Genomic DNA, 25,088 nt, shown 5'->3' with positions numbered 1-25,088 from the left:
ACTGCAGTGACTTGAAGCTGATTTCTCTAGCTGCTGCATTGTTGTATTAGTTTTGCATGTGTGAGTACACAGCTTAGTTTTGGTACGATGAAGTATTCAGTGATGGCTTCATAGAATAAATTCTAATTTGTACAGGTTTAAATACAAGACACCTGTAAATGCTGCTGGCAGAAATAGGATGATCTGGGAAATTTATTGCCACACATTTTAGAAACACTATTTTAGAGTTGCATATTTTCAAACTGGTGCATAGAAATTCAGCTGGACATATACACCATTTTGAAAATGTTTGCTACACAGTGAATTATTTCTTAATGTAACATAGGAGAGACTGCAGTTAAGAAGAAAAATATTCCTCTGTAGTACTAACGAAGACAGATTCCCTTCTAGCATTGCTTTACTCGTGGGGAATTTTGTGTGTGTGTGTGTGTTTGTTTGTTTTTTGCCAGATGGCTGAAATTGTAGAAGTGTCCCGGTCATCCACTCTGGAGCTTCAGAACCAGCTTGATGAGTACAAGGAGAAAAATCGCAGGGAACTTGCAGAAATGCAGAGACAATTAAAAGACAAAAATCTTGAGTTAGAAAAATCACGCCTGACAACCATGAAAATGCAGGATGAGGTACTGGCTCATAAGCTGAATGACATGTTTAACCTTTGACCTAGAATCCTCCTCAGACAATTTTCAGGACAAAGAATCTTTGCTATCATGCGCTTGTGCACTTAATCACCATGCTTTTGTGTTTGATTCTCCAGGATGATCATCAGGGTGGTGCTTCTACAAGGGCAATGGGGTTTACTGGATACAATAGATAAATGCAAAGGGTGTTTGAGGAATTTATCATGCTATGTAAAGTTTCTGCTGAAGTTCTTTTGCTCTTTTAATGTTGATTGGTGAAGAGAGAGTTGAGAATTTTGAAATAGCCTTGAATCAGAAAAAGATGGAAATTTATTATTTTTTAAAAAATACAAGAAGACAGCCTGGCTTTAGCTTTTTAAAGAAATAGTCATGGATGTTTGAGATGTTTCAGATTTAAATGACAAAGTTATTTGTGCAGCCCAGAATCAGCCACAGCCTTGAAGTCTCTGGCTTTTAATTATGTAAATTCTACCATAAAATCAGTCCGGCCTCTTTCAAGTTCTAAATACACTTGTTCAGTATTTGGAAAAGCTTTGAGAATGAACAGTCCATGGATGTCCTCAGTATAAAATATATTTTAAGAGTTTGAACTTCCAAGGCAGAACTTCCAATTTTTTTCTTTCTCTTTGAACTAGAGTGTAAGTTAATAGAAAAAATATAACACAAAAGGGTTAGTCTGAAGAATTGTTGCTGTACATTCTTCTCTCTTCTTTCCTTCCATATTCTTTCCACTCAGCGAAGCGTGGTTTATGTAAAGAACTGAAGAGTCACAATGACATTTGGAAGATAGAGAGTAGGATAGTGAGATCATCAATGTAACTTGGAATAAACTCTTCAAAGCAATCAATATCCGTACTGAAAGATGCTGTATTTTTGTTACTCGCATGTTGGTTATAACTGTTACTGAAACTCTTTTTTTAAAAGTCATCTGCTGTAACTGCAAGCAATCCACACCTTCTTATGTTAAAAAAAACTCCAGGCACCCAACAAAAAACCCAACCTTATATTATTCTTACAAAAAGACTGTGTTAATTTTGTTTTAAACTGTGTCACTATAGACTGACTGTAGAGTGCTGTGTTATATTTCTATAAGTGAGTGTAAATTGTTAGGGCATGAGATGTTTTATTGTATAGCTAGCTACACAAGACACAGCATAATCCTGAAATTATAGGAGAAGCTCCTCTCAGAAGAAGCCTCCGTATAATAGGTTTTATATTTAAAAAAACCAAACTTCAGAACAATCAAATGTGTTTCTCTCTCTCTCTCTCATTTTTTTTTGTGTTGAGTGAGAGGTACAAATAAGCCTTTCATTCAGTGAAATAGGTATGTTGGCCATTAAGTTCCTTGTAGACAAGAATTCATGTAGCACTTGGCATCCTTTTTGAGAGTCTCATCAGAAAGGCTGAGGACTGAATGAGCATGGAGACTAAATTATCCTCTCACTCGTATTAGTGGTCCTCCAAATCAGTTCTGAGGTCTGTGGGTAAGGCAGTATGCGAATTCTTTCATTACTGTTGCCCATGCTGTAGTTGGAGACATAAAACATTGGATTCTAGGGATGTCAATCCAGTGAAACACTGTCACATTCCGGGGTGCAATCCAGACCAGTGAGAGGTTGTGTCACTGTCTGCTCCATAACCTTGGATGCCTCACAATGTTTTGCTGTTGAAGCTCCCAACCTGGGCAGCTCACAAATGATCTTCCAGCGTGTAGGTCCATGTATAGTTGCAGCCCTGGTCCAGCAGCACTCCCTGTCCCGAATTTTCCCAAATTCTGCAATATCCAGTCCGGTCCTGGACAGTTCAGATACTAATGTTCATTTCTCCTGTACAGAGTCAATATTCAACAGTTTGTTCCTTTAAATGGAGTTACCAAAAAGTTCAGTTTAAACACAGCGCTGGATTGATTTAAAAAATAAAACACCATTTATTAACACAAGAAGATAGGATTTTAAGTGAATTCAAACATAAGAAATAGCTAGAAATGGTTACAAGCAAATAAAAGTGAAAATGCGCATCTAAAAGTCCAAAACTTAATCTAGCAAGTTTTGGTTCAAGGCTTTGTTCAAGGTGGCTTTTCTCACCCACAGTTTTCCAGGATCATGACGACTGACCCTTTCTTTGGTCAGGATCTCTCCCAGAGGCCCAAATACGCTGGTGCCTTTGTCATCTCAGGTGAAAGAGAGAGAACTTGGGGTTCTCACCCCTTTCTTTTATAGTCCAGTGAATGTTTGAAGTGGATTCTTCCACAGGTTACCCTTCAAAGTAAAGTTTATTCAAGCAGTAAAGAAGGTGACAGGTGAAGGAGGACTCCATGCTTTTTCTTCCCCTAGGTGTGTGTGCTGAAATCCAAATTGTTCTGTTTCCTGCCATCTCCTCCCCCTGCTCTCTTGCCAGCCCTGTTTACTATTTATATGTAAATTGGGGTGAACCCACATTCCTTTGTTTAGAATAGGCCTGTTTGACAACTTTTACCTAGGCAGGGCTGTCTTGTTTTGAACATGTGGTAATAATATTACACGGGGGATTTCATAACTTTACTTATAATGTTGCTACATACATTTCCCCATGATATCATTGACTAGTGAGTCATGAGTTTTCAAAGGATACCTCACAAGGCATATTTTGTACAAAGATTATTACAGTCGTGTGTTGGGTGTGAATACAGGGGTGCTTAGTGTCACACACTGGCATATAGCACACTGCATATTGAATGCTTCCAATTGGTATGCAGATAACTATCTTAGTAGCATAGTAAAATGTATGGCCTGTAATTATCCAGCCTTCTCTCATTTGGCCTTTCCAACAGGAAAATAGCTCTGTAAATAATCTATAACCTGGTAATGCTCCATCATTGAGCTAAGAGCTTCGTGCTAACTATACCTTTTAATGGGACTGTGTAAGCTTAAGTGAGAGAATGTAATGAAACACAGAACACAGTTAGGAAAGAAAACCCTCCTCAAGAGATGGACCTCTTACTATATATGTATGGGGCTATAGCAAGGGTGGCCAACCTGAGCCTGAGAAGGAGCCAGAATTTACCAATGTACATTTCCAAAGAGCCACAGTAATACATCAGCAGCCCTCATCAGCATCCTCCTGCCTCCCCCTCCCACCCCACCCCCCGAGCTTCCCACACAACGGCAGCCCCACCGATCAGCACCTTCCCCTCCCAATCATCTGTTTTGTGGTGTGCATGAGGCTCTGGGTGGGGGAGCGAGGGCACGGCAGGCTCAGGAGACGGGGTGGGAAGAGGTGGAGGGGGGGCAGGGCCTGTGGCAGAGCCCGGGGTTGAGCAGTGAGCACCCTGGCACATTGGAAAGTTGGCGCCTGTAGCTCCAGCCCCAGAGTAGGTGCCTATAGAAGGGGGGGCCGCATATTAACTTCTGAAGAGCCGCATGTGAGTGCGGAGCCACAGGCTGGCTACCCCTGGGATATAGTTTAATATATACAATAGTAATTATACCATAAATATAATATTGCCATCAAAGTGCCTTAGTGCCAGAGCAAGGGGCATATGAAAGCATCAATAAACTGTAGTGATGGTAAAAAAAGCAAATAAACCTGATGGAAAGAGTTACCAGAGACATAATCATCCACAAAGCTACAGGACAATTGGCTAAGAAAAAGAGAATTAAGTTAAAAATCCAATTTGTATTATTACTACAGTGAAACCTGTACGCGGAAGGGTATTTTCATATCCAAGAACTCTGATCCAAAGTTATTTACTTGGTGCCATCTTGTGGATGAAATAAAAATTACTGTACTAAGCACATAGTACTGTACTACCTACTTCCTCTCATCCTGGTTTTTAAGAACTTGTTTTTAAAGTCATAGCAGAAGTGTAGCCCATTTACTGACATTACTGTTACAAAGAAATGTACTATAAATTGTGCCACCTGCGTTCTTGTTTCAGATGTGTCTTATGGAAGAGGATTTACGGGGCAACCAGAGAGCCCAGGATGAGGCAATTACAAAAACTCAGCTGCTGGAACAGACTGTGAAAGGCTTGGAATATGAACTGGAAGCCAAAAATCACTTGAAAAGTGATCGGGCGAGACAAATGAAACTAATGGAGGTAAAAGGAGCTTTTGGATGAGGGGTTCTTTGGATGCTCGGTGTTTATGTATAGTACATTTTTTGCTAGAGATGATTGGAAACGCTTAATTTTTTTACTGTGGCTGTGCTTTGGAAGCAACAAACTAATCTGATCTCATCTGATGGAAAAATCATTCAGCACATCTAATAGGGCGTATTATGTTCTGAATGGTAGTTACTTTGAGAGCTCTTTCAATACTTTCCTTTCTTTTTCTCATGTGACAAATGGAAGTTCTTACCAGTTACCTCTGTCGTTCTCCTTAATTCATCAGGCATGAAAATCAGAAAGTTTTAACTCCTAGGCACTTAAGACCTGATCCACTCCCAATGAAATCAGTGTGAGTCTTTGCATTATCTTCAGTGGGCATGGGCACCGAATTAGGCCCTCATCTTGCTTTTGTAAATGGCCTCTTATATAGCTGTGAACAAATTAAAATTAATTTCTAATTTCTAAAGAAAACCCTCTGTTGTAGCACCTCTAGAGTATTTCTAGAAATAATATTATTGTTAAATTGTTTGCTTAATATTATATATCTGCAATTTCTTATGCTCATAGAATTACTGCAAGTGTCCCTGACCAATGAATATTTAATAATAGGTTATTGGAAACTGAATAAATTGTAAAAAGCATTTTTGCATAATTCAGCTTGTAATACGCTTGCAATGTTCCTTCCCAATGGAATTTCTCAGACAATTTTTTCAGTTTATTCAATTTGTTACTGCAGTAAAAAGAGAAATCATGTTCAAACTGGAAGCTAGCTATTGAACAGCACTGAAGAAAGCTGTGTTCTGAAGTTTTAAATAATGAAGTTAATAGCAAACAGACTATTAAACTCTTGTCGGCTTTTCTAGTACAATACAGATACTTTTTCCTGAGTTCTCTGCAACTTGTCACAGGGGCTGCACTTTTCAAACATCTCTCTGCCATGTTACTTATGTATGTAAGTACGTACGTACATACATACCTATGAGTGTGTGTGTGTGTGTGTATGTATATAATATATATATATTATCTTCAGACAAATCAAGCCCTTGCAGTCCTAAAGAGAAATGCTCAGTAGCGTTGTAAAGAGGATGAAGGCTTAATCCATTGAACTACTTTTGTTTTTTCATTTAGGACAAGATGTCCCAGTTGGAACTGGAGCTTGATGAAGAAAGAAACAATTCAGATTTGTTGTCTGAAAGGATTAGTAGGTGCAGAGAACAGGTACTTGACCAATGAACAAAGTTTACTTTGCCCAACCGTAATGTTGTGATGAGGAAGAAGAGAGTCACAAATAACATTAATACATTAAATATCAGTCTTCAAGTTAGATGCTCATTGTGTTGCATGCAAGCCAGATAGTAATTATGTTCAACAACAATAGAGCTTTCAATACAAGAATCTCTTAGTCTCTTATGAATATTAATGAATTTAGTTTCACAACACCCTTGAGATAAGTAGTAGTATTTCCCATTTTACACGGGAAAACTGAAACAATGAGTTTAGTTTCCTAGTTCATCTATGAAGTCTGTCAGAACCATGGATAGAACCTTGATCTTCTGACTTCTGTTCATGTTTTCTAACCCCAAAACCATCTTTCCTTCAGCAGTACACACACTTTGTTACACCTGTCCTGCGGAGCAGATAGTATATCGTGTTAGACTGTCATACACAGCAAACAGAAATTGACTTACGCCACAAAATTCTTACATAGTTTTCAAACTTTTCACAAACTTCTGGATTGTTCAGATTTGGTTGGTTAAGCCAGTTACAAAGATATAGATGATATGTGAAATTCTGATCTGCTTTTCAGACAACATGCATATCACAGCAATTTGAATGTGGTGTTATGTTCATTCCATTTTTTAGATGTTAGTTTCAAAATGGTAAGTAGTTACAGTGGGGTAGAGCTTTTTATTTATGGTTTACACTAAACAGATTACCTATCAATACTGTGCTTTATTTTATTGGAATTAGTTGTGCAATGAATTATGAATGAGACAACTTATTTATTACACACAGAGACAGATTTCCAAAGAAATCCTCTAAAATTCCAGATGCAATTTGTATGTCATTTTTTTTGCAGGCATAATAATTCCTGGCCTGGGTTTTTGTGCATGCAAGAAATTTACCTGTGTGCACAAACTGCATGTATGCACACAAACTAGGTAGACAGACATCATACAGCTTGCACACAAGTCTGAGTTTTAGTCAATCAAATGCTTGGCTATAAAAAAGTATAATTTTGCAAAACAATAATTTTGAAAAGCTGGGTTGAAGCCATTCTGAAAATTTCCCCCAAAGTTTAGAAATAACACTAAGGCTGTAAAATCTAAAAAGCAAGAAAAAGTTAAATCATAATTCTAGCCTTCACATATGTCATGCCAATGGCAGCAAGTGAAGTAAGAATAAATTGCTTTTATTGACTTACCATTATCTTGACAGAGGGCTACATTTGAGGAAGGCAGTGTGGCCTAGCACAGAAAGCACTGAACTGAGACTCAGGAGACCTGGGCCTTATTCCCAGCTCTGCCACTGGCCTGCTGGCTAACCTTGGGCAAATCACTTCAACACTCTGTGCCTCAGTTTCTCGGTCTGTAAAATGGGGATAATGGTACTGCCCTTACGTGTAAAGCACCTGAAATCTACTGATGAAAATTGCTATATAAGAACTGGGCATTATTATTTATTTATTTATTTATTATATTTTACCAGGGCCATCCCTAGGGGGATGCAGGGCCCTGGACATGGGCGCCGAGTTTCTATCTCTGCCCAGGCCCCGTCCCCACTCCACCCCTTTCCCCAAGACCCCACCTCTGCCATCCGTCTTGCCTGCCCAGTTCCACCCCCTCCCCTGAGCATGCTGCACCTTCACTCCTCTCCCCTTACCCCCAACGCCTCCAGACATGGCGAAACAGCTGATCGGTGGTAGGCGCTGATTGGCGGGGCCTGCCGGTGGGAAGGAGATGCTGGGGGGGAGGGGAAGGTTGGGGCCCCATCCCCACTCCATCCCTTCCCCCAAAGCCCCACCCCTGCCCGCCCACCTCCTCACGAAGTGCGGGACCCCACAGAGCGTGGGGCCTGGGGCGGTCGCCCCGATTTGTCGTACCCTCGGGACGGCTCTGATTATTTAAGTACCTCAGTGTGGAGTTTCCTTGAAATCATGGAGACTACTTGCAGAGTCAGATACTGCTCAGTGGAATACATATAATATTGTTTTAATTTCTTTTGATTTCTAAGGAAAAGCCTTGTTGAGATTGGAGTAGCTTCAATTTCAGTGGGAGAGACAGGCAATAAAATCCTGCTTTCCATGTCTTTTCAGTGAAATAGTATCTCCCACTGAGATAGCTGAAGTGCCTTAAAATGAGTTAAGCCTCAAACTGGTTTTGTGTGTCCTTGAAACCCCACTGCATCCTGTTAGTAATTTTTTGGGCCTAAGGTTTTTCAGACTCTTATTGGATTTCGGTAGTGTCTTTTTATCATTATTTCACTGAGATCGTACAGGCTCAGAATCAGTATGTGTGAGATGCTCTCATTATCTGCAGTGATTAAGAATGTAAAGGACCCATTATAATTTGTAATCATGTCATTGTTTAATTAGGAAGCTTTGAATGCTGGAGTCCATGCATGTGCTGCAAGTCTGTGCTGAAACAACTTTAGCCAAATCTGCATTAGTGGGCACTTCAGTAATTTAATTTAGTAGCTAAATGGAAACCTAAAATACAGATGGGTAACTAGAATGTCACATAACAGGCAAAAGTGTTTGTGTTGAGATCCAGAGTTTCTCATTTCACGCATGAGTTACAAAAGGTTGTTTTGTTTTGAGTTTATGCCATAGTGGGCTAAGTTGTCAATACTGAAGAGTATTTCAGGGTCTGCTAAGCATCTATAATGACGTGAGAAATGATAATGGATTTGTTCTGGTAATATCTGTGGTCTGTAAATGTCCTTTTTATTATGAATGTGTTATCTTAATATGCTGATAATGAAGACTAATATTCCAGTGTATAGTAAAAACACATTAAAATGACTGGTTAACTTTTATCTCAAGTTAAACAGGTCAAAAAATTCACTTGCAATTAAAATTTATCTCACCATCTTTTTTATTTCAATAATGCCCTGAATCTGAGATAGGGCTGCAGAAGACACTGATTAGTCTCTATCCCCCTCCCCTGCCTCAACTCAAGATTGCAACAGAGTGAAATCTCAGTTTCTTAGATTGGTCACCTACTCATAAAAAATATCTAGCTGCCACTTCAGAGATGCATGTGATGCAAGCATGTCACATTGTCTTGCTACTCTGCTGTGTGAGCACTGAAACACACAGGAATTCTGTTCTTTAGTCACAATCTGCCTGCATGTACACAAGATGGGAATGTGCTTGTGCGCAATGCGTTAAGTGATCTCTATCCACTTCCCAATGGGCAAATATCTCGGTTGTTAAAACCTCCTCCATATGTGGCACTAACTTGGCACAATTCTTGTTGGTTTCATGGAAGAGGTCAAAGATTTGAATGAGCATGAGCACTGAACTACCCTGCAGCCCCTCAAGGTGACCCCTCTGATTCAGAAATGAGGGATCTCAGCAGATCAGTGAGGGAATGCTTGCACATTATACTCCTGGGGTAATTCTATGCCTAAAAATTCTGTGCACAATATTTTAAAATTCTGCATATTTTATTTGTCAAAATAGCACAATATAATCAGGCTGGTTTCAATTATTTTGGTAATTTATTGCAAAATACATGTCAGCAAGTATGTCTGTAACAATACAGACAACAACAAAAATGTCAGGAAATGTGTTCTGACAAATAGATTCCTTACTAGGAATATTAATACAGAACTTTCAGTAATAATTCATTTAAACTACAATACAGAAACTTATTTCCCACACCTCTCAGAAGCCACGTAAAGGCTTGGGGGAGTCAGGGTAATGGAGGACCTGAAGGGAGGGAAGTAATTGTTGGGAAGGAGCCTGGAAGTGAACCTGGAGGGTTGTTAGGTGTGGATGGGAGAAGTATGGAACAGTTTTTTTATGGGGGAGCGGGTCATTAGGGAATTGAGGAACCTCCCACGTGCACACCCTGGAATACCCCTAGCCTCTCCTATTTAGGCAGGCACTTCTGCCCCTGTCCCTGTGTATCCTTGCACCCCCCACTCAGTCTCCCTCTCCCCTCTGTCCCCTTGTGGCCCTGCATCCTCACTCCCATTCAATTCCTGGCTCAGTGCTGTCCCCCCCCACTAGCTCCTGAGTTCCTGCCCCACTCTCTCTCCCCCCCACCCACAAGCCCTTCTGATCCCCAGTCTATGTGACTGCCGCAGCAACCCCATGTGCCCTGCTTTGTCCATCCCCCCCATATCGTCTGTCTCCACACCTGCCTCTGTCCACAATTACCCTGATGATAGGCTTACAGCGTTACGTTTGTGACAGTCTGTATGTTGTATCCTGTTCCCCCTTCCTTCATCTGCCTTTTATCTTCTAGGTTGTAAACTCTTCCAAGTAGGGACTGTCTTTTAGTATGTGTTTCTATAGAACCTGGTGCAGTGGTGGCTGCCTCTAGTTGAGAGTTTTTGGGAGCACCACAATACAACTAATAAGTGTGTGTGGAAATGGTTTCTTTAGTGATATGGACTTAATATCAGCCCTCCATAAAAATTTGATTTGGAGTAACTTCAGATTGTTGAAGAGGTTTATTTTTCCTGAACTGGATCAACCATACACCATCAATTTCTACTATGAATCCTGAATATGACAAATTGTACCTTCAGAGAAGATCCATTTCCTGTGCAAAATACATGCAGTTACCAGAAATAACTGAAAGGAATACTTGAGCTCAAAGTATTGGATCACTGCAAAGTAGAAATCTTATCTTGGTTAGTCCTCTGCATCAACTCGCACTACCAGTATCAGTTTCTCAAAGGATCAAAAGCTAAAATGTTTGTTCATTAATTGAAAAGCAAATGATAGGCCTGAATCCAAACTCCTCTTCCAAAGAGCTCCAAACCTTGGGGAACTTTGCATTCAGACATTACTTTCATGGCTGGGCCTAACTAAAACCTGATCTGAACAGCTTTGAGTATTGGGGAACATAGGATCAGGATACAAATGTTATGGATCTGGCCCATCTTGCATTTTTATCTGTGATAAAGTGCTACTAATTATGTTAAAAGTAAAGACTTTACCAAACACAAGAGGGAGGAGGGAGCAGTCCTGCTGCCTTTTGAAGTCAAGGGGAGGAGGATTGGGCCCAAAGATTTTAGTATACAGCATTTTTGTCAGCAAAGAAAGGAAATTATTTGGGCTACTTTGTTTTTGCTAACATAATGGAAACACGTTTGACATGGCTTCACCAATCTTTGTGCGCACACACAAAAAATACAAACATGAATCTATTGATATCAGAGTTGTTTCCAGTAACCGTGAGAGTGAGCCCAGTTTCCATGGCAATGGCAGAGTAAATCTGGGAGGATAAAGTTGCATTGGCTGCGTCCTTCACTTCCTTTTGGTAGAATAGTCCCAATGGATTGCTGTGCATCTGCTCCTTAGTTGGCATCAGGTGTGCAAAGCTAGTAAGTGAAAATGTAGAAATGGAAGTTTCTTTTCAATGATGGATGACCATTTTTATTAGCTTTCTTAGCTGTCTTTGTTTGTTGTTGTTGAGTCAGCTGCTTGAGAACTGTACATGTACAGTAGGTTAATATACATTTTTTTCACTTTTCCTTGCTCAAGAAATGTAGGCTTTGTACCCAGTGGGAGATGGTAAACAATGGTGATAGCATCTAAAAGGTTATTAGAAATCAAATTACTTTTCACTAAACTCAAACTCCGCAGCTGCTTCTAATCCTAAAGCTGGCACTAATTGCTGTTATGTCTAATACAGCTTTGTAGAATCTGATACTATTACTTCTTACAATGCTTTCTTTTTAGCTTTCTCTAAATCCAGCTGTGATAACTGTTGCCGTTAGCTGCACAGTTAGTTTATTCTTTTAATGTAATTAGAATATATTATATATGTTTAAAAAGGTAGAATCTGAGCACAAAGCACTGCATGCTACAAACCTACAGTAAATTTTAACTGCTGTGTTGTCTTTCAGAGCACAATTTTCGGGGTATTGTTTTTCCTTTGCATTTAGTGTTGTGTATTTGTTAATGATAAGTACAGGGAGACAACTGGGAGCTGGTCTACAACAGGATTTGCACCCTGTTGTTCCTCTTTTTATGGTCATTTGTGTGTAATTCCTGCTTGGGGTCCACTCTAATCAGACTGTATTCTTCTCTCCCTTTCTTTTTTGTGACACTACTTTTACTATGAAACTTCAAGCAGTTGCAGAAATTATCTTGGCGATATAGAATCATAGAATATCAGGGTTGGAAGGGACCTCAGGAGGTCATCTAGTCCAACCCCCTGCTCAAAGCAGGACCAATCCCCAATTTTTGCCCCAGATCCCTAAATGGCCCCCTCAAGGATTGAACTCACAACCCTGGGTTTAGCAGGCCAATGCTCAAACCACTGAGCTATCCCTCCCCCCTTAATAATCATCCTTTAAATACTTCCCTAATTTAAGACCTGGTGATGGTTGTGCACAGTTGTCATGGCCTCTGAGCACAGTAAGAGCACAATAGTGCTTTAGTGTGTGGAGCTACATTATGGCCCATTAAACAAGTTCTAATATCTAACAAAAACCCTTTCTCTAGTTAACAGTTGTGTTTTTAATTAGTCACTCATTTTACTTCAGATCTTGCTTTATTTTCCTGTGCCTATTTGCATCACTGAAGCAATTATAGCAGAATGAATAATTTCTTCATGACCCTGACAATAGGGCTTTTTCTGATATACTAACAAGTGGATAGATGATCTACTAACAAGGTTTTTCGCAGGAGTGGGTGGGTGAGATTCTGTGGACTGCGTTGTGCAGGAGGTCGGACTAGATGATCATAATGGTCCCTTCTGACCTTAGTATCTATGAATCTATGATGTAAACATAGGTGCTGAAACTATGGGTGCTGGGGGTGCAATCCTGGCTTGAAGTGGTTTCCATCATATATCGGATTTACAGTTTGGTTCAATGGCTCTCAGCACCCCCGGATTTAAAGATCAGGAATGGTGATACACACAATGATCATGCACATTTGTGTATCAAAACAAACTTTAAGAAAGCTTTGCAACTCACTCTCAGAGCCATCCCTTGGATATGATGAATCAGGGTGACCGCTCCAAGCACCGCGCTTTGAGGGACACTGCTGGCTGGTGTGATTGGCTGGCAATCAGTCTCGGAAGTGATGGATTCGTCACTTCCGTCCCAGGTCCTGCACCCCCCTAGGGACAGCCCTGCTCACTCTGTTTAGTCATCCTTTTGTGGGGGCATTAAAATTACTCCTAATGTTAGGCTGAGGATGTTTTTGAAATCCCTAGTTAACCTAGATACTCCTGTGTCATCTTGAATTTTTTGGGGGGGGCTTATAACTGCCTCCTTAAAGATATCTTCATAAAGCATAAAAAGGTAAAGTACTAAAACAATCTTTCATTAAATCTTAACTGAGCAAATGTTTGTTTACTGTCTTTAAAGAAGGGGAAAAACCACCTCCGAGGTATTATTGCACCGCCAGGCCTATAGGCAACAATTAGTTCCATAAGAACTCCATTTAGCTGTTGCCAGAATGGAGCCATGTGCTAACGTTTTTAGTCCAGTAACTAATATGACCTTAGTGTTCAGGAATGTCTCTGCTGTTGTGAAATGCCACTTGGATAAAACACGTACAACTGCATGCAATTCCATTGCTGTTTGTATTTATATAAAACTTATAGGAACAACTTTTCAACGTGTGATTAGTTAAAGCTATGATTTTTAAGGTGATAATTTGGTGAAAGTGACCCAGGATAAACTGTTCTATGTGCGCTGCTTGTTTAACCGTCACAGTCTCAACATTGTTTATTTCATTTGTATGTAAGATTCCCTGATGGTTACATAAAGGTTTTTGTAAGATAACTCTGTTACAGATTTATTTGAAGTGAAAGTTAGTTAGTATGTTTACTCAGCCTGAGTTAATACATAACTATAGTAGTTTAGAAAACAGAGTCGACGTGGGGAGGAGTATGCGGGGTCACGTGCCCCCTAAATTTGTTGCTTGGCTTGGACTGAGCATGCTCAGTAACATTACTGAAGCCATCTGCCCTCACTCTGCCTTCCCTCCCGCCCATCAGTAGGCATGGGTCGACTCTGGTGGAAAATAGAGTGGTCACTACTGAAAGCTTCACAAAAGTCTTCACAAGTACTGTAATTGGTGCTATCATGGTATTCAATGTATCCCCTAGATGATATTCTTTACACTAGGTACAATCTAGGATATAGCATAAATACTGTAAATACATGAACTACTTGCAAAGGCATTTGTAATGATTTTGATGGCAACCCCAGAAGGAGCAGGGGCAGAAGGGAATTTGGGCATCACTGCCTTGTTGCACTGATATGGTTGTAGCTCAGTAACGGCTCCCATATTGGTTTTCTTCTAAGGGTGAAGTTGTATGGTTCCCAGCAGCTGTTATATTTCTTTGATCTTCACAAGGATTTTCCAGTGGAAACAAGTACTCAGATAAAACAGAGGAATGGTATAGCCCTGTATTAATTCTTTATTGATAGGGGTGTTTTATCAGCTGAAGTATGGAAGGTGTCAGTCTTTTTTGTCCAGAGTTATAGTTGTAACAGCTATTCAATATGCCACTTATGGAAAGGGGAATTTCATACTTCTGAATAAATAAACAATATAGATGCTGAATCACTGAACTGAAGTTTCTAGCTTTTCTTTTTATAATAGATTGAACAAATGAGGAACGAACTACTTCAAGAAAGAGCTACAAGACAAGATTTGGAGTGTGACAAGATTTCATTGGAAAGACAGGTAATGGTTGCAGCCATACCACCTCAATGTGTGATCCCTACAAATCTCACAAGCTGAGCACGGTCATGGTACATTCGTGCCTTGATTGAAAGCATTCAAGTGGCATCTGAGGGCTGTGGGCAGTAGTCCTGGTGATTCACTAGTTTATGTGATCTCAGCTTAGTGAGCTTGATGTACCTACCATCTCTAGAAGAGATAAGACGAAAGTGAGTTACAGACCACTTGTCAATAAAGATCCCAAGGCAAGTTTCATAAGAGTAAAGATATTGTTCCCATTATTCTGGCTGAATTTCAACTCTGTAATTATGTTCTTCATCACTGATTTCCCCTGCAATTTCAATTAAATACATTTGTCACTTTTATTTCCTAACCCACTGTACTGTACAGTGCTCTGTAGTTTTATCAGCTCCTATTTTCATCTCGGAGATGGCAGTATTTCAGTGATGGGGAAGGAATCCCTATACCATATACAGTCTGTCTATATGTTTTGGGATGAAAGACATTATAAATAATAAATATAACAATTGTTTTTGTACAATTATTAGTTTCAGAAAAATGAACTACCAATTATATTGATTGGTTTTAAGACTAATGTAGGGAAAACGCAGTAAAATGTCAAAAATACTGTCAACTAGCCTAGATCTAAAAAGTTCATCATATTTTGAGGGAGAAATCTTCCAAACTCTAAATACAATTTTAGAGTTCTGCATACCATTACCAAAATAATAATTTTAAGCAGTCACAGTTTTGCTCTGATATTTGCTTCTGCAGAAATAATAACAACAATACTCCAGAAAAATAGCATTCTTGTGAAATAAAAAGAACCGTTACCTTCTGTTGCCTAAATTTTTATCTTATACAATGGGAAGTATTTTAAAATTATTTAATAATGTCTGTGAAACAGTTATCATGCTCTCCCTTGCAGACAGATAATCTTCCATTTTTATTGTGCCTTTCATCCTGGTGGATTACAAAGCAATTTACAGACAGACATATGCTAGGAACTGCTGACACACAGCCCGCACTGTGGTCGAACATGTCAAGTATTATTTAACAGGACCACTTGATAGTTTAGGATAAAAGGAGATGAACAATACTTTATCCACTTGCAATAAAAGAGGTATTTAGATAGGTAGAATGTAACTACCAGAATTAGATCGGGGCAGGATTCCAAAGTTCATGCCCATAGTCTTACAAAAAGTGCGATGGAACGGTTTCACCCCATTTTAGAGCCTGATCCTGCAATGCTGACTCATCTGAGTCAGCCATGACAACGTAATGCTAGACATCACCTCAGTAATGAGTTTAAAGGAAAGAGTGCCGCCTACTGATAAATCAGGAGTTGGGTTTTCCCCACAGATCCTCCAGTTACAGGCTGATTTATCCCACTATAGCCCAGTAAATTATAACTTAAGAGAGTTGAGAAGTTCACAGCTTGAGGTAACATAACTCAAAACTTTTTTTTCAATATTATCCTACTCTTCATATAAGCTTCTCACTGCTACTTGATTTTTAACTTTCTTTTGTAATGATTGAGGGGCTCTTTAAGAGAACTCTGACATAAGTTTATTAAGTTGAAACTTTAAAAATGTTACGCATGTGTCTTAAATGAACACTGTCTGTACATTTTCATGCAAACAATGTACTGGAGTATAAGTTCAGTCTCTTGCTGATTGGTATATTTTGAAACTCATAAAACCATACTCAGTGTCATAGCTTCTACTTGTTATATGCAGTGTTGCTGTAGCTGTGTCAGTCCCAGGATATTAGAGAGTCAAGATGGGTGAGGTAATATCCTTTGTTGGACCAACTTCTGTTGCTGAGAGAGACAAGCTTTCAAAAGCTTAAAAGATATTACCTCACCCACTGTGTTTCTCTGATAGCTTCTAATTGTACATTTATTTTATACTGCTGATGGTAGAGAGTCTGTTTTTTAAGAGATCAGAGATTTCCCTATGGCATCACGTGGCGAGTAATGGATTGTTAAAGTGAGAGAAGATACATAAATCTATGGAGAGTTTCTAGTGACCACATGATAACTTAGAATGAAACTTGAGTGACTTATCTCTCACGACTGATTATATACTTTTTTAAATGTGTGGGTCCTAGGAGGGAAAAGGAAACCTCATTGAAAACCTAGATGAACTTCTTTTGATTAAAAAGTCTTCTGTTTTCCTTGAAGTTAGTTAATATGTATGAGTCCGCTTATGGATTGTTCGGAATATAATGATCTGGTATATGAATATAATACAGTGACTTGTCTTTTAGTTTACTGTGCAGTATTTTTCATCATGCATATTATAGTTGAGATGAAAAAATAACAATAGACTGTAGATTGTACCACAAATATGATAAATCACAGCATCATAGAAATGTAGGGCTGGAAGGGATCTCAAGAAGTTATCAAGTCTAGCACCTTGTGCTGAAGGAGGATTAAGGAAACCCAGATGCTCCCTGACAGGTTTGTCCATCCGGTTATTAAAAACCTCCAATGATGGGGGTTCCACAACCTCCCTTGGAAGCCTATTCCAGAGTTTAACAACCCTTATAGTTAGAAAGTTTTTTCCAAATATCTAACATAAATCTCCCTTGCTGCAGATGTCTTGTCCTACCTTTAGTGGACATGGAGAACAATTAATCAATGTCCTCTTTATAACAGCCATTAATATATTTGAAAACTGTTATCAGGTCCCCACTCAGTCTTGTTTTCTCAGGAAAAACAGGCCTAGTTTTTTAACCTTTCCTCATAGATCAGCTTTTCTAAACCTTTTATTGTTTTTGTTGCTTTCCCCTGAGCTCTCTCCAATTTGTCCACATCTTTCTTAAAGCATGGCTCCCGGAATTGGACAGAGTGCTCCAGCTGAGGCCTCACCAGTGCCAGGTATTGTGGGACAGTTACCACACTCCTGTTAGTACACCTAAGAGACAAGGTGGGTGAGGGAATACCTTTTATTGGACCAACTTCTGCTGGTGAAGGAGACAAGCTTTCAAGCTCTGTGTAAACGTGAAAGCTTGTCTCTTTCACCTGCACAAGTTGATCCAATAAAAGGTATTACCTCACCCACTCGAATATCCTGGAACGAATACAGCTACAACAACATTGCACCCAAGAATGACATTAGCCAACTGCATCACATTGTTTACTCCTGTTCAACTTGTCATCCACTATAACCTGCAGATCCTTTTCAACAGTACTACCACCTGGCCAGTTGTTCCCCATTTTGTAGGTGTACATTTGATTTTTCCTTCCCAAGTGAACTACTTTGCATTTGTCTTTTATTGAATTTCATCTTATTGATTTCTGACAAGTTATCTTGCTTGTTTTTCTTTTCTGCTCAAAACATCAAATTTGATTAGTTTACATTAGGTTCTGCCTGGAATATTTAATTTAAAAAGTAGTTTTCGATTTTAGGAAAAAATCACCCAAGCCAGGAACCTTCTTTGTTTTGTGCACCCATAACTTAACTTAAACTCCATGTGGGTTACCTGCTTAACCCAATCCCACAAGGAAAAAGCTACAGTGCCTGAGTGATTTACACCTGCAAAGGAATTACATGGCCAAATCACAGACCTTTTAAAAGTAAGAATTGAAGTATTAAGAATGGAAACATTGTCAGATCCTTGCCCACAACAGTGGCGCTGGACACAGCTATAATAGTGCTCACACGTATGTGACACCTTTTATTATATATGCAGCAGCCGGCCATAGAGGTGTTCAGAATTTAAGACAAAACAATTTATCATGTAACTTAAAATAATTCCAATGTGATATAGGAAATATTGAGCTATGTACAGAACAGTGAATGGAGGGGGTCACAAGCTAGAAAACTCAGAGCAACTGCCAAACTTTCCAAAGGTTTTGGGGACTTCAAGCTAAGGAATCCAGTTCAGGCCTGTTTCTAATTCTTAATCTTGATTAAATTCTCCAAAGAGTAACTTTGAAACACAAAGATGGGCTAGCTAGGGGTTACAAGCCTCCCCACAAAGATTTCACTGGATGACTTTTTTTGGACAAATGTAATACTCTTTTTGCTTACTCACTGGATGTAAAAGCACCTTAGCCCCTGTGTTTCTCTGCATGGACTTGTTTTGTATTGAGCAATGCTTATGTTCGTTAATATGCCGATGCTGATTTTATTTTTTTTAATAGTAATAATCTATGTTCTAATTCTAGAACAAAGATTTGAAGAGCCGAATCCTTCACCTTGAAGGTTCTTATAGGTCCAGTAAAGAAGGTCTTGTTGCTCAAATGGAAGCAAGGATCACTGAGCTAGAGGGACGGCTAGAAAATGAAGAGAGGTAAAATAAACTAAATCCAGAGGCTGGAAAGTATGTGTGTACATAGACGGGTGGCATTGTGCTAATTTAGTGTGACTTGGAAGCTTGTGTGGTCTCCAGGCCTATGACTGCAAAAAAATTTCACAAGCACTGAATTTGCATGACATTTTATTTAAAAGCAAGCATTTAACATGTTCTTTTTAATTGCTACATCAATACAAAATCAATATGGGAATTGCTATATAACCCCTAACACTGGGTTGCCATCCTAGTAGCGTTAGACATATCTCTTATTTTATCAATAGCTGCCATCAGTTATAGTCACAGAAATGCCAGCTATAATTAAACATTTCCGTTTGCAGATGCATTTCAGCATTTATTTTTGGTGAGAAGTGCTTCTTACCTTCTGAATTTTCTCAGTACGGCATTGAGAAAATAAGTATATTTTTCCTTAAGTATTCATGCTTTGAATAAAATGTCAATATGTTTCATAGAATCAGTACATCAAAGCAGATGCCATTAGTATTTATTTTTCACTTACAATATCACGAGGGCGTAGGCTCAGAAGACTTTGGAATGATTCCAGCTGCCATTTCTACATGTCTGTGTTTTTTAGGGATCGGGCTAATCTCCAGCTAAGCAATCGCAGACTTGAACGGAAAGTGAAGGAACTAATGTTGGAAGTAGATGATGAACATCTCTCACTGACTGACCAAAAGGACCAGGTAGACAGAAAGATTTATACATAAACAGTCTGTTATTTCTGTAAATATAAATTACCGTGCATTGTATAGACAAGGATATTTAATGTTTAGAATACAGATAAATGTTTGATTATTATTTTTGTGAACTGATTTTACAAGATTATTTTATTCCCAATGCCATTGTGTTCCTCAGCCTACTAGCAATAAGTGGGGAAATGTGACGTTTTAGGCTTCTCCTAAGACATCGGTAAAACGAAGGCATTTCATGTACAGATTACTAGCAGTGCTGTAGTCTTTGTTTATTTTTGAAATTTCATTGAACACTAGAAAGTGTCATCAACCAGAAGCAAATGCATGCATTAGAAAGCAATATATGTTGTCCCCTACAAAAAAAAAATCCTCTCGAAAGAAAGAAGCTTTTTAGATTTTTTTAAAATAAGCATATTCTGCAATTTGTAGTAGCAATGTGCATTACTGTTTCATGTGACTTTTCCTGATTCCCTGCTTACAGCATCGTTTCTTTTAGTAAAATGGGTCAAATAGTCTTTATTCCGCCTAGTGAACAAGCAGATTACACTTTCAAAATGTTTGCTGTGGCAACAGTCATTCAGTCTTTACTTTTAAAGTAATTTTTATGTATCCAAATATATATAACAAAATATAAAGTCTGTTAGTTTAAGCTACACTATGTATGCAGTGTAGTTGTACCCATGTCACTCCTAGGATATTAGAGGGGCAAGGTGGGTGAGGTAATATCTTTTATTGGACTAAGTTTGAAAGTTTGTGTGTCTCACCAACAGAAGTTGGTTCAATAAAAGATATTACCTCGCCCACCTTATCTAGCTTAAACTATGACACGCCAGTAACTCCAGGCTCAGGTTTTTTTTCTTTATTGAACACTGGATTCTACCACTGCATTGGTCTATACTATTATACATCCTCACAGTAGCTAGGAGGTATCTGTTTTGTTCTTTTCAATTTCAAAAACTATGTTTACCATTACTTGATTGGTTTCAAAGACTAATGCTGACTTTCAGCTGCTGCCCAGGTATGGTTCTGCAATATCATGACATTGGCAAAGCTGAGACTTCATTTCCCAGTTCATAGATTCTGGGAGAACAGAATTCCTTTATCAAAATATTCCTCTAATCAGCTGCTGTTTAAATATTTCAGTTGAGTTTGCGTTTGAAAGCAATGAAACGTCAGGTTGAAGAAGCTGAAGAAGAAATAGACAGACTGGAAAGTGCCAAAAAGAAACTTCAGAGGGAGTTAGAAGAGCAAATGGACATGAATGATCAGTTGCAAGGACAACTTAATGCTATAAAGAAGGAATTAAGGTGGGATTTCGTATAAAAGCAGATACCTAGAACCGACCCACACACCACCAAATGTACACTTCAGTGCAGTTCTCACAGAATACTTATGAATGTCTTATAGGAGCATTGAGAATTAGTGGAAAAATTAAAGGCCTTTGTACATTACCCTTGTAAGTCATCATTTCCCCAACTTTCTTTCATGCTTAACTTGGCTCACATAATCTTAGCCTGCGAACAATGCTTTTCTTTGTCAAATTTCATTTTAAATTATACTCTAGGAGCGTAAAACCAGGGACTCTGTAGTTCCAGATGGTTGTCTATGCATGCGTTGCTCAAAACCAATTCTGTACTTATAAAACAACTGGAAAATGCTAATCTGTTACTGCTCCAGCCCATCAGACTGGGACTGCCCTCTGACAGTTTAGGATGTTTGCTGCCTCAGATGCAGAGCTGGCAGCAACGCTCCTGCAATACCTCCTCTGCAAATTCCCTCCCTCCCGGCCCTGGTAGGTGCTCCAGTTGTCAGCCCAGTTTACCAGGCTCTCTGAGCAGAGCTGGTGAGGCAGGGGAACAAGGGCCCATTGTCAGAGAACAGAATAACTGTATTTCATTGCAGAGATAAACTTACTTATGATAATTGAAGGGAATAGGTCTTCTGTGTTTAATTGTAAAAGTGTTTTTTTATCAGAGCCATTGCTGGAGGGGCCTGGGTGCAAAGTTTGGAGTTTCTTCTGGCTGTTGTACGTTAACTAAAAGGCCCTGAAAAAACATTCTAATCTTGGGGGAGATTTAGGAAAAGATCAAATTTAGATGTTTCCTCTGCTAAAGTTAATAAAAAGATAGTTACTATGTAGGGGAGAGTGTGTGTGTGTATATATATATACACACACACACATAGCATGTGGGTATATGTATGTGTATAGGATGTGTTATGGTGTATTATAAAGTTTTTATCAACATGAGTTGGGGGTGGGTGAAATTTTCGGGAATGTTGTTCAGCCCTCCCCACCTTGTAGTCTGTGTAAACTACATATGCTAGAGGAAACATTTCAAAGTGATGGATATTTGAAGCTTTTGAGAGGTTTGGAAATGTCTGAATAAGTGCCAGCTGTGGTAAATTAGTATACAGGTGAGGTGTTCAAATATGCATGATAAATTGTGGAGCTATGTGGTAAATGAATTTATTACATGGGTTTCATTCCACACATGTATGTATGTATGTATGTAAGCTATTATATAGATAGCGGTTTGGGGTATTTAGATGCTTTTGAAATTCCTACCCTAAATAATTTAGGAGAATAAATCCCTGTGACTTACTTAAAGTAACACAGGCACTAATCCCAACCAGAATTAATATAATCAGTGCTACTATGTTAGTTTTGCAGAGTACATGTACATGTTACACATACATCCATATGGTATCGCTGTATAGACATGTATATATTTTTGTTGTAGCAGACGGAAGAAGTCACCAAGTAAAGTGTTTACTGATCTTGATGATGGCGATGATGAAGATGAAGATGATGATTTCAGTACGGATGGAGAGAGCCTTTATGAAGCACCTTCAGGATATAAATCCTCAAAAGACAATGATACAAAAAGCTAAAACTGACTCAAACCTGTGATTCTGTGAAACTAATTTAGGCTGATCTGTTATCAAGGACCTGCAGATTCCAAGAGGCAAAAGACTAAACAGAATTGAGATCTGAAGATCTTTACATCTGTATTGTGCCATTTTCATATTTAGATCTTCTTTGTGTGACAAAGAAAACAGAAAGCGAGATTGCATTATAAAACATCTAGAAATATGGCATGTACCTGTTACCTTTGAGAAAACATTTATAACTGGGATGATGTTTCAAATCAGAAATGTGATTTTGCTAAAATTCTTTTTAAATTAAGTAAACCGAAATGAGAGCCATCTGAAAGTCATTGAACACTACTTTATTTGAGGTCGTTGCTAAAGGTTTTTTTCCTGGAATTTAAGAAACCATAGTGCAGAAGATTATTTAAGAATTGTAAGTAGGAGAAACTGATGTATAGAATGTAAATATTTTAAACTAGAACTTTTTGTTAACTACTCTAGTGCCATTTTGTAAAGCTTCAAAAATTTTATAGATCAGTTTCATATGAAAAGTACTTAAATCTATTTTGAACATTATGCATTTTAACTAAAAAAAGAAACAAATACATTTTAATAATACATGTATTAAGGGAGCAGATTCATTGTTTTCAAGGCAAGAAACACAGTTGAATTTTAAATTCAGTATAAATTTTACTATATGTCATCTACAAATTAGAGATGAGATGCTGGCTTGCATGATTAAACCCCTAAAATCCAAATCCTGTTTATTGACTTCAAAGAGACCATCACTTGTGTATGGTGAGCAAGAGTTGGTCTTAGGGTTATAGGAATCTTTTGTCTACAAAGCCATCTGCCATTAGTAGGGAATACTGAGAACAATTTTAGTTATTTCTTGCAACATCTTTTCCCAAAGATAGCTCATTGCTGCCAGGTGCAGAGCACTCTGGGCCTTATCAGCAAAACACTTTAAGCAACTGGTTTACCTGAGGCCCGTGAGCACTCCCATTGCTTTTGGTAAGATTACTCATGCGCTGCAAGTTAAGCATGTTCTTAAGTGCTTTGATTAACTGGTCCCAGAGTGCTCTGTACCTAGCAGGATGAAGCCCAGGTTTGAGGAAAAGTTAATATTTAACATATACCCTGTAATCTGATTTTATATTTCTATCTTTAGTGCCTGTTCATAACATTTTGCAGTCTCCAGGAATATATGCAGTTTATGGCACTTTGGAGATTATCTTGATCAGTCCTGTAAAGAAACTTTGAAAAACATGCATTGGAAATTTGTGGGTTTTATTTGAAACTTTTTACAGTTGATTACTAAATGTATTATCACCTGTATAATTTGTATTATGCCTCCTCCCTGATTTGCTCTTTTGCAAATTTAGCATCTTTGGAAATCTGTTGCCAAATAATTTTGATAATAAGCCATAGCTAAATCCTATCTGATTAGCAACTTCTTTCAAACAATATTTAAGTAAGCACTTCTCTGCTGCATCAACCAAATAACCATTTATTTTGATGTAGTTATAAATTATTAGAACCTGGAGGTGTTAAAATTTTCCTTTTACTCCTGCAGACTTACCTACAGAAGAAGTTAAGCTTGGCAGTTCTGAAAGTGAAGCAGCTGGGTTTTTTTTGTTTTTTTTAAAAAGTATGTAAACAGCCATCCTGACAAGGAAATATCACATCTCTTCTAATGTGGTTACATAGAAACAAAACAATTAAAGCCCCAATCCTGTCATTTACAATGTGAGGGTACAACAATCCATTCCCTTGTTGTAAATTGCAGGATCAGAGCCCATATCATCATCATCTTATATATGATTTCAATAGCACCTGACATTTATAGGAAATAAGTTACTACTATGATCCAGATTACGTTATCTCTGAAATGTGTATACGCTTTCCAGTTAATTAGTTTTCTGGTTTATATAAGTTAATCCCTTTTCAGTGATCTCCTTTGTACTACTTCAGTAATGTTAAAAAAAAATCTGGAAAATCTGCGCTATGCTGTATTGACAATCATCTGATAACCTCTTGTGATTTATTTTTTGTTTTATTTTATATTTTAACATGGATTTAACTGTAAACAGCTGATAATTTTCAGTTCTGTTTCAGCACTCTTATCTTAATGTTCATAAATTACTATTCTTTCAAGCCACTGAGAAAAGATCAATTAACATTGCAGCTACCTCCAGGTACACTAAACTGTAAAAGAAAAATCATTTAAAATAAACTGTATCAGCCAAATGCATTCATTTCTACTTTTTATGTTGAATTCTCTTTGATTTGGTGTTTGAACTGCAGAATGCAGAATGCATGTATTTAAAATATGTTAAGGAAAAATTGTCCTGGAAATATTATTGTTATAAGCAAGTTTCTATATTTCCTTCCACTTGGAAAGGTAAATCTAATCCAGAACATTCTGTTTTACAAGAAGATAGAAAATCTTATAAAAAGCTTATAAAAATAATATAGAGGAAAGAACCATATTTGTTGTAAACTCTAATAAAGATATAGATTAAATTAATACTGCCCTTATCCATACAGTTAGGTTTCGTAATAATTGGGCCTACAACTTTATCCTA

The 25,088-nt window shown here is 38.3% G+C and overlaps 1 protein-coding gene across 3 annotated transcripts in view; it reads left to right on the top strand.

Moving 5' to 3' along the window:
* CGNL1 (cingulin like 1) overlaps nucleotides 1-24,759 on the top strand; it is a 121,548-nt gene extending 96,789 nt beyond the window's left edge. For 2 of the 3 annotated variants that reach the window (XM_073303762.1, XM_073303763.1), the window contains 8 exons: nucleotides 450-620; nucleotides 4,555-4,716; nucleotides 5,854-5,943; nucleotides 14,534-14,617; nucleotides 18,792-18,916; nucleotides 19,512-19,620; nucleotides 20,773-20,936; nucleotides 22,371-24,759. In XM_073303762.1, coding sequence (XP_073159863.1) covers nucleotides 450-620; nucleotides 4,555-4,716; nucleotides 5,854-5,943; nucleotides 14,534-14,617; nucleotides 18,792-18,916; nucleotides 19,512-19,620; nucleotides 20,773-20,936; nucleotides 22,371-22,521 — 1,056 coding nt within the window. In that variant the 3' untranslated portion in view covers nucleotides 22,522-24,759. The remainder of the gene's footprint in view (nucleotides 1-449; nucleotides 621-4,554; nucleotides 4,717-5,853; nucleotides 5,944-14,533; nucleotides 14,618-18,791; nucleotides 18,917-19,511; nucleotides 19,621-20,772; nucleotides 20,937-22,370) is intronic. The other variant, XM_073303764.1, reaches the window with a different exon arrangement.
* Nucleotides 24,760-25,088: the final 329 nt, after the last annotated feature.

This window comes from Lepidochelys kempii, chromosome 10 (assembly GCF_965140265.1).
Source record: "Lepidochelys kempii isolate rLepKem1 chromosome 10, rLepKem1.hap2, whole genome shotgun sequence".
NCBI lineage: Eukaryota > Metazoa > Chordata > Testudines > Cheloniidae > Lepidochelys > Lepidochelys kempii.
Note: the sequence above shows the minus strand (reverse complement) of the source record. Positions and strands in the feature narration are given on the sequence as shown.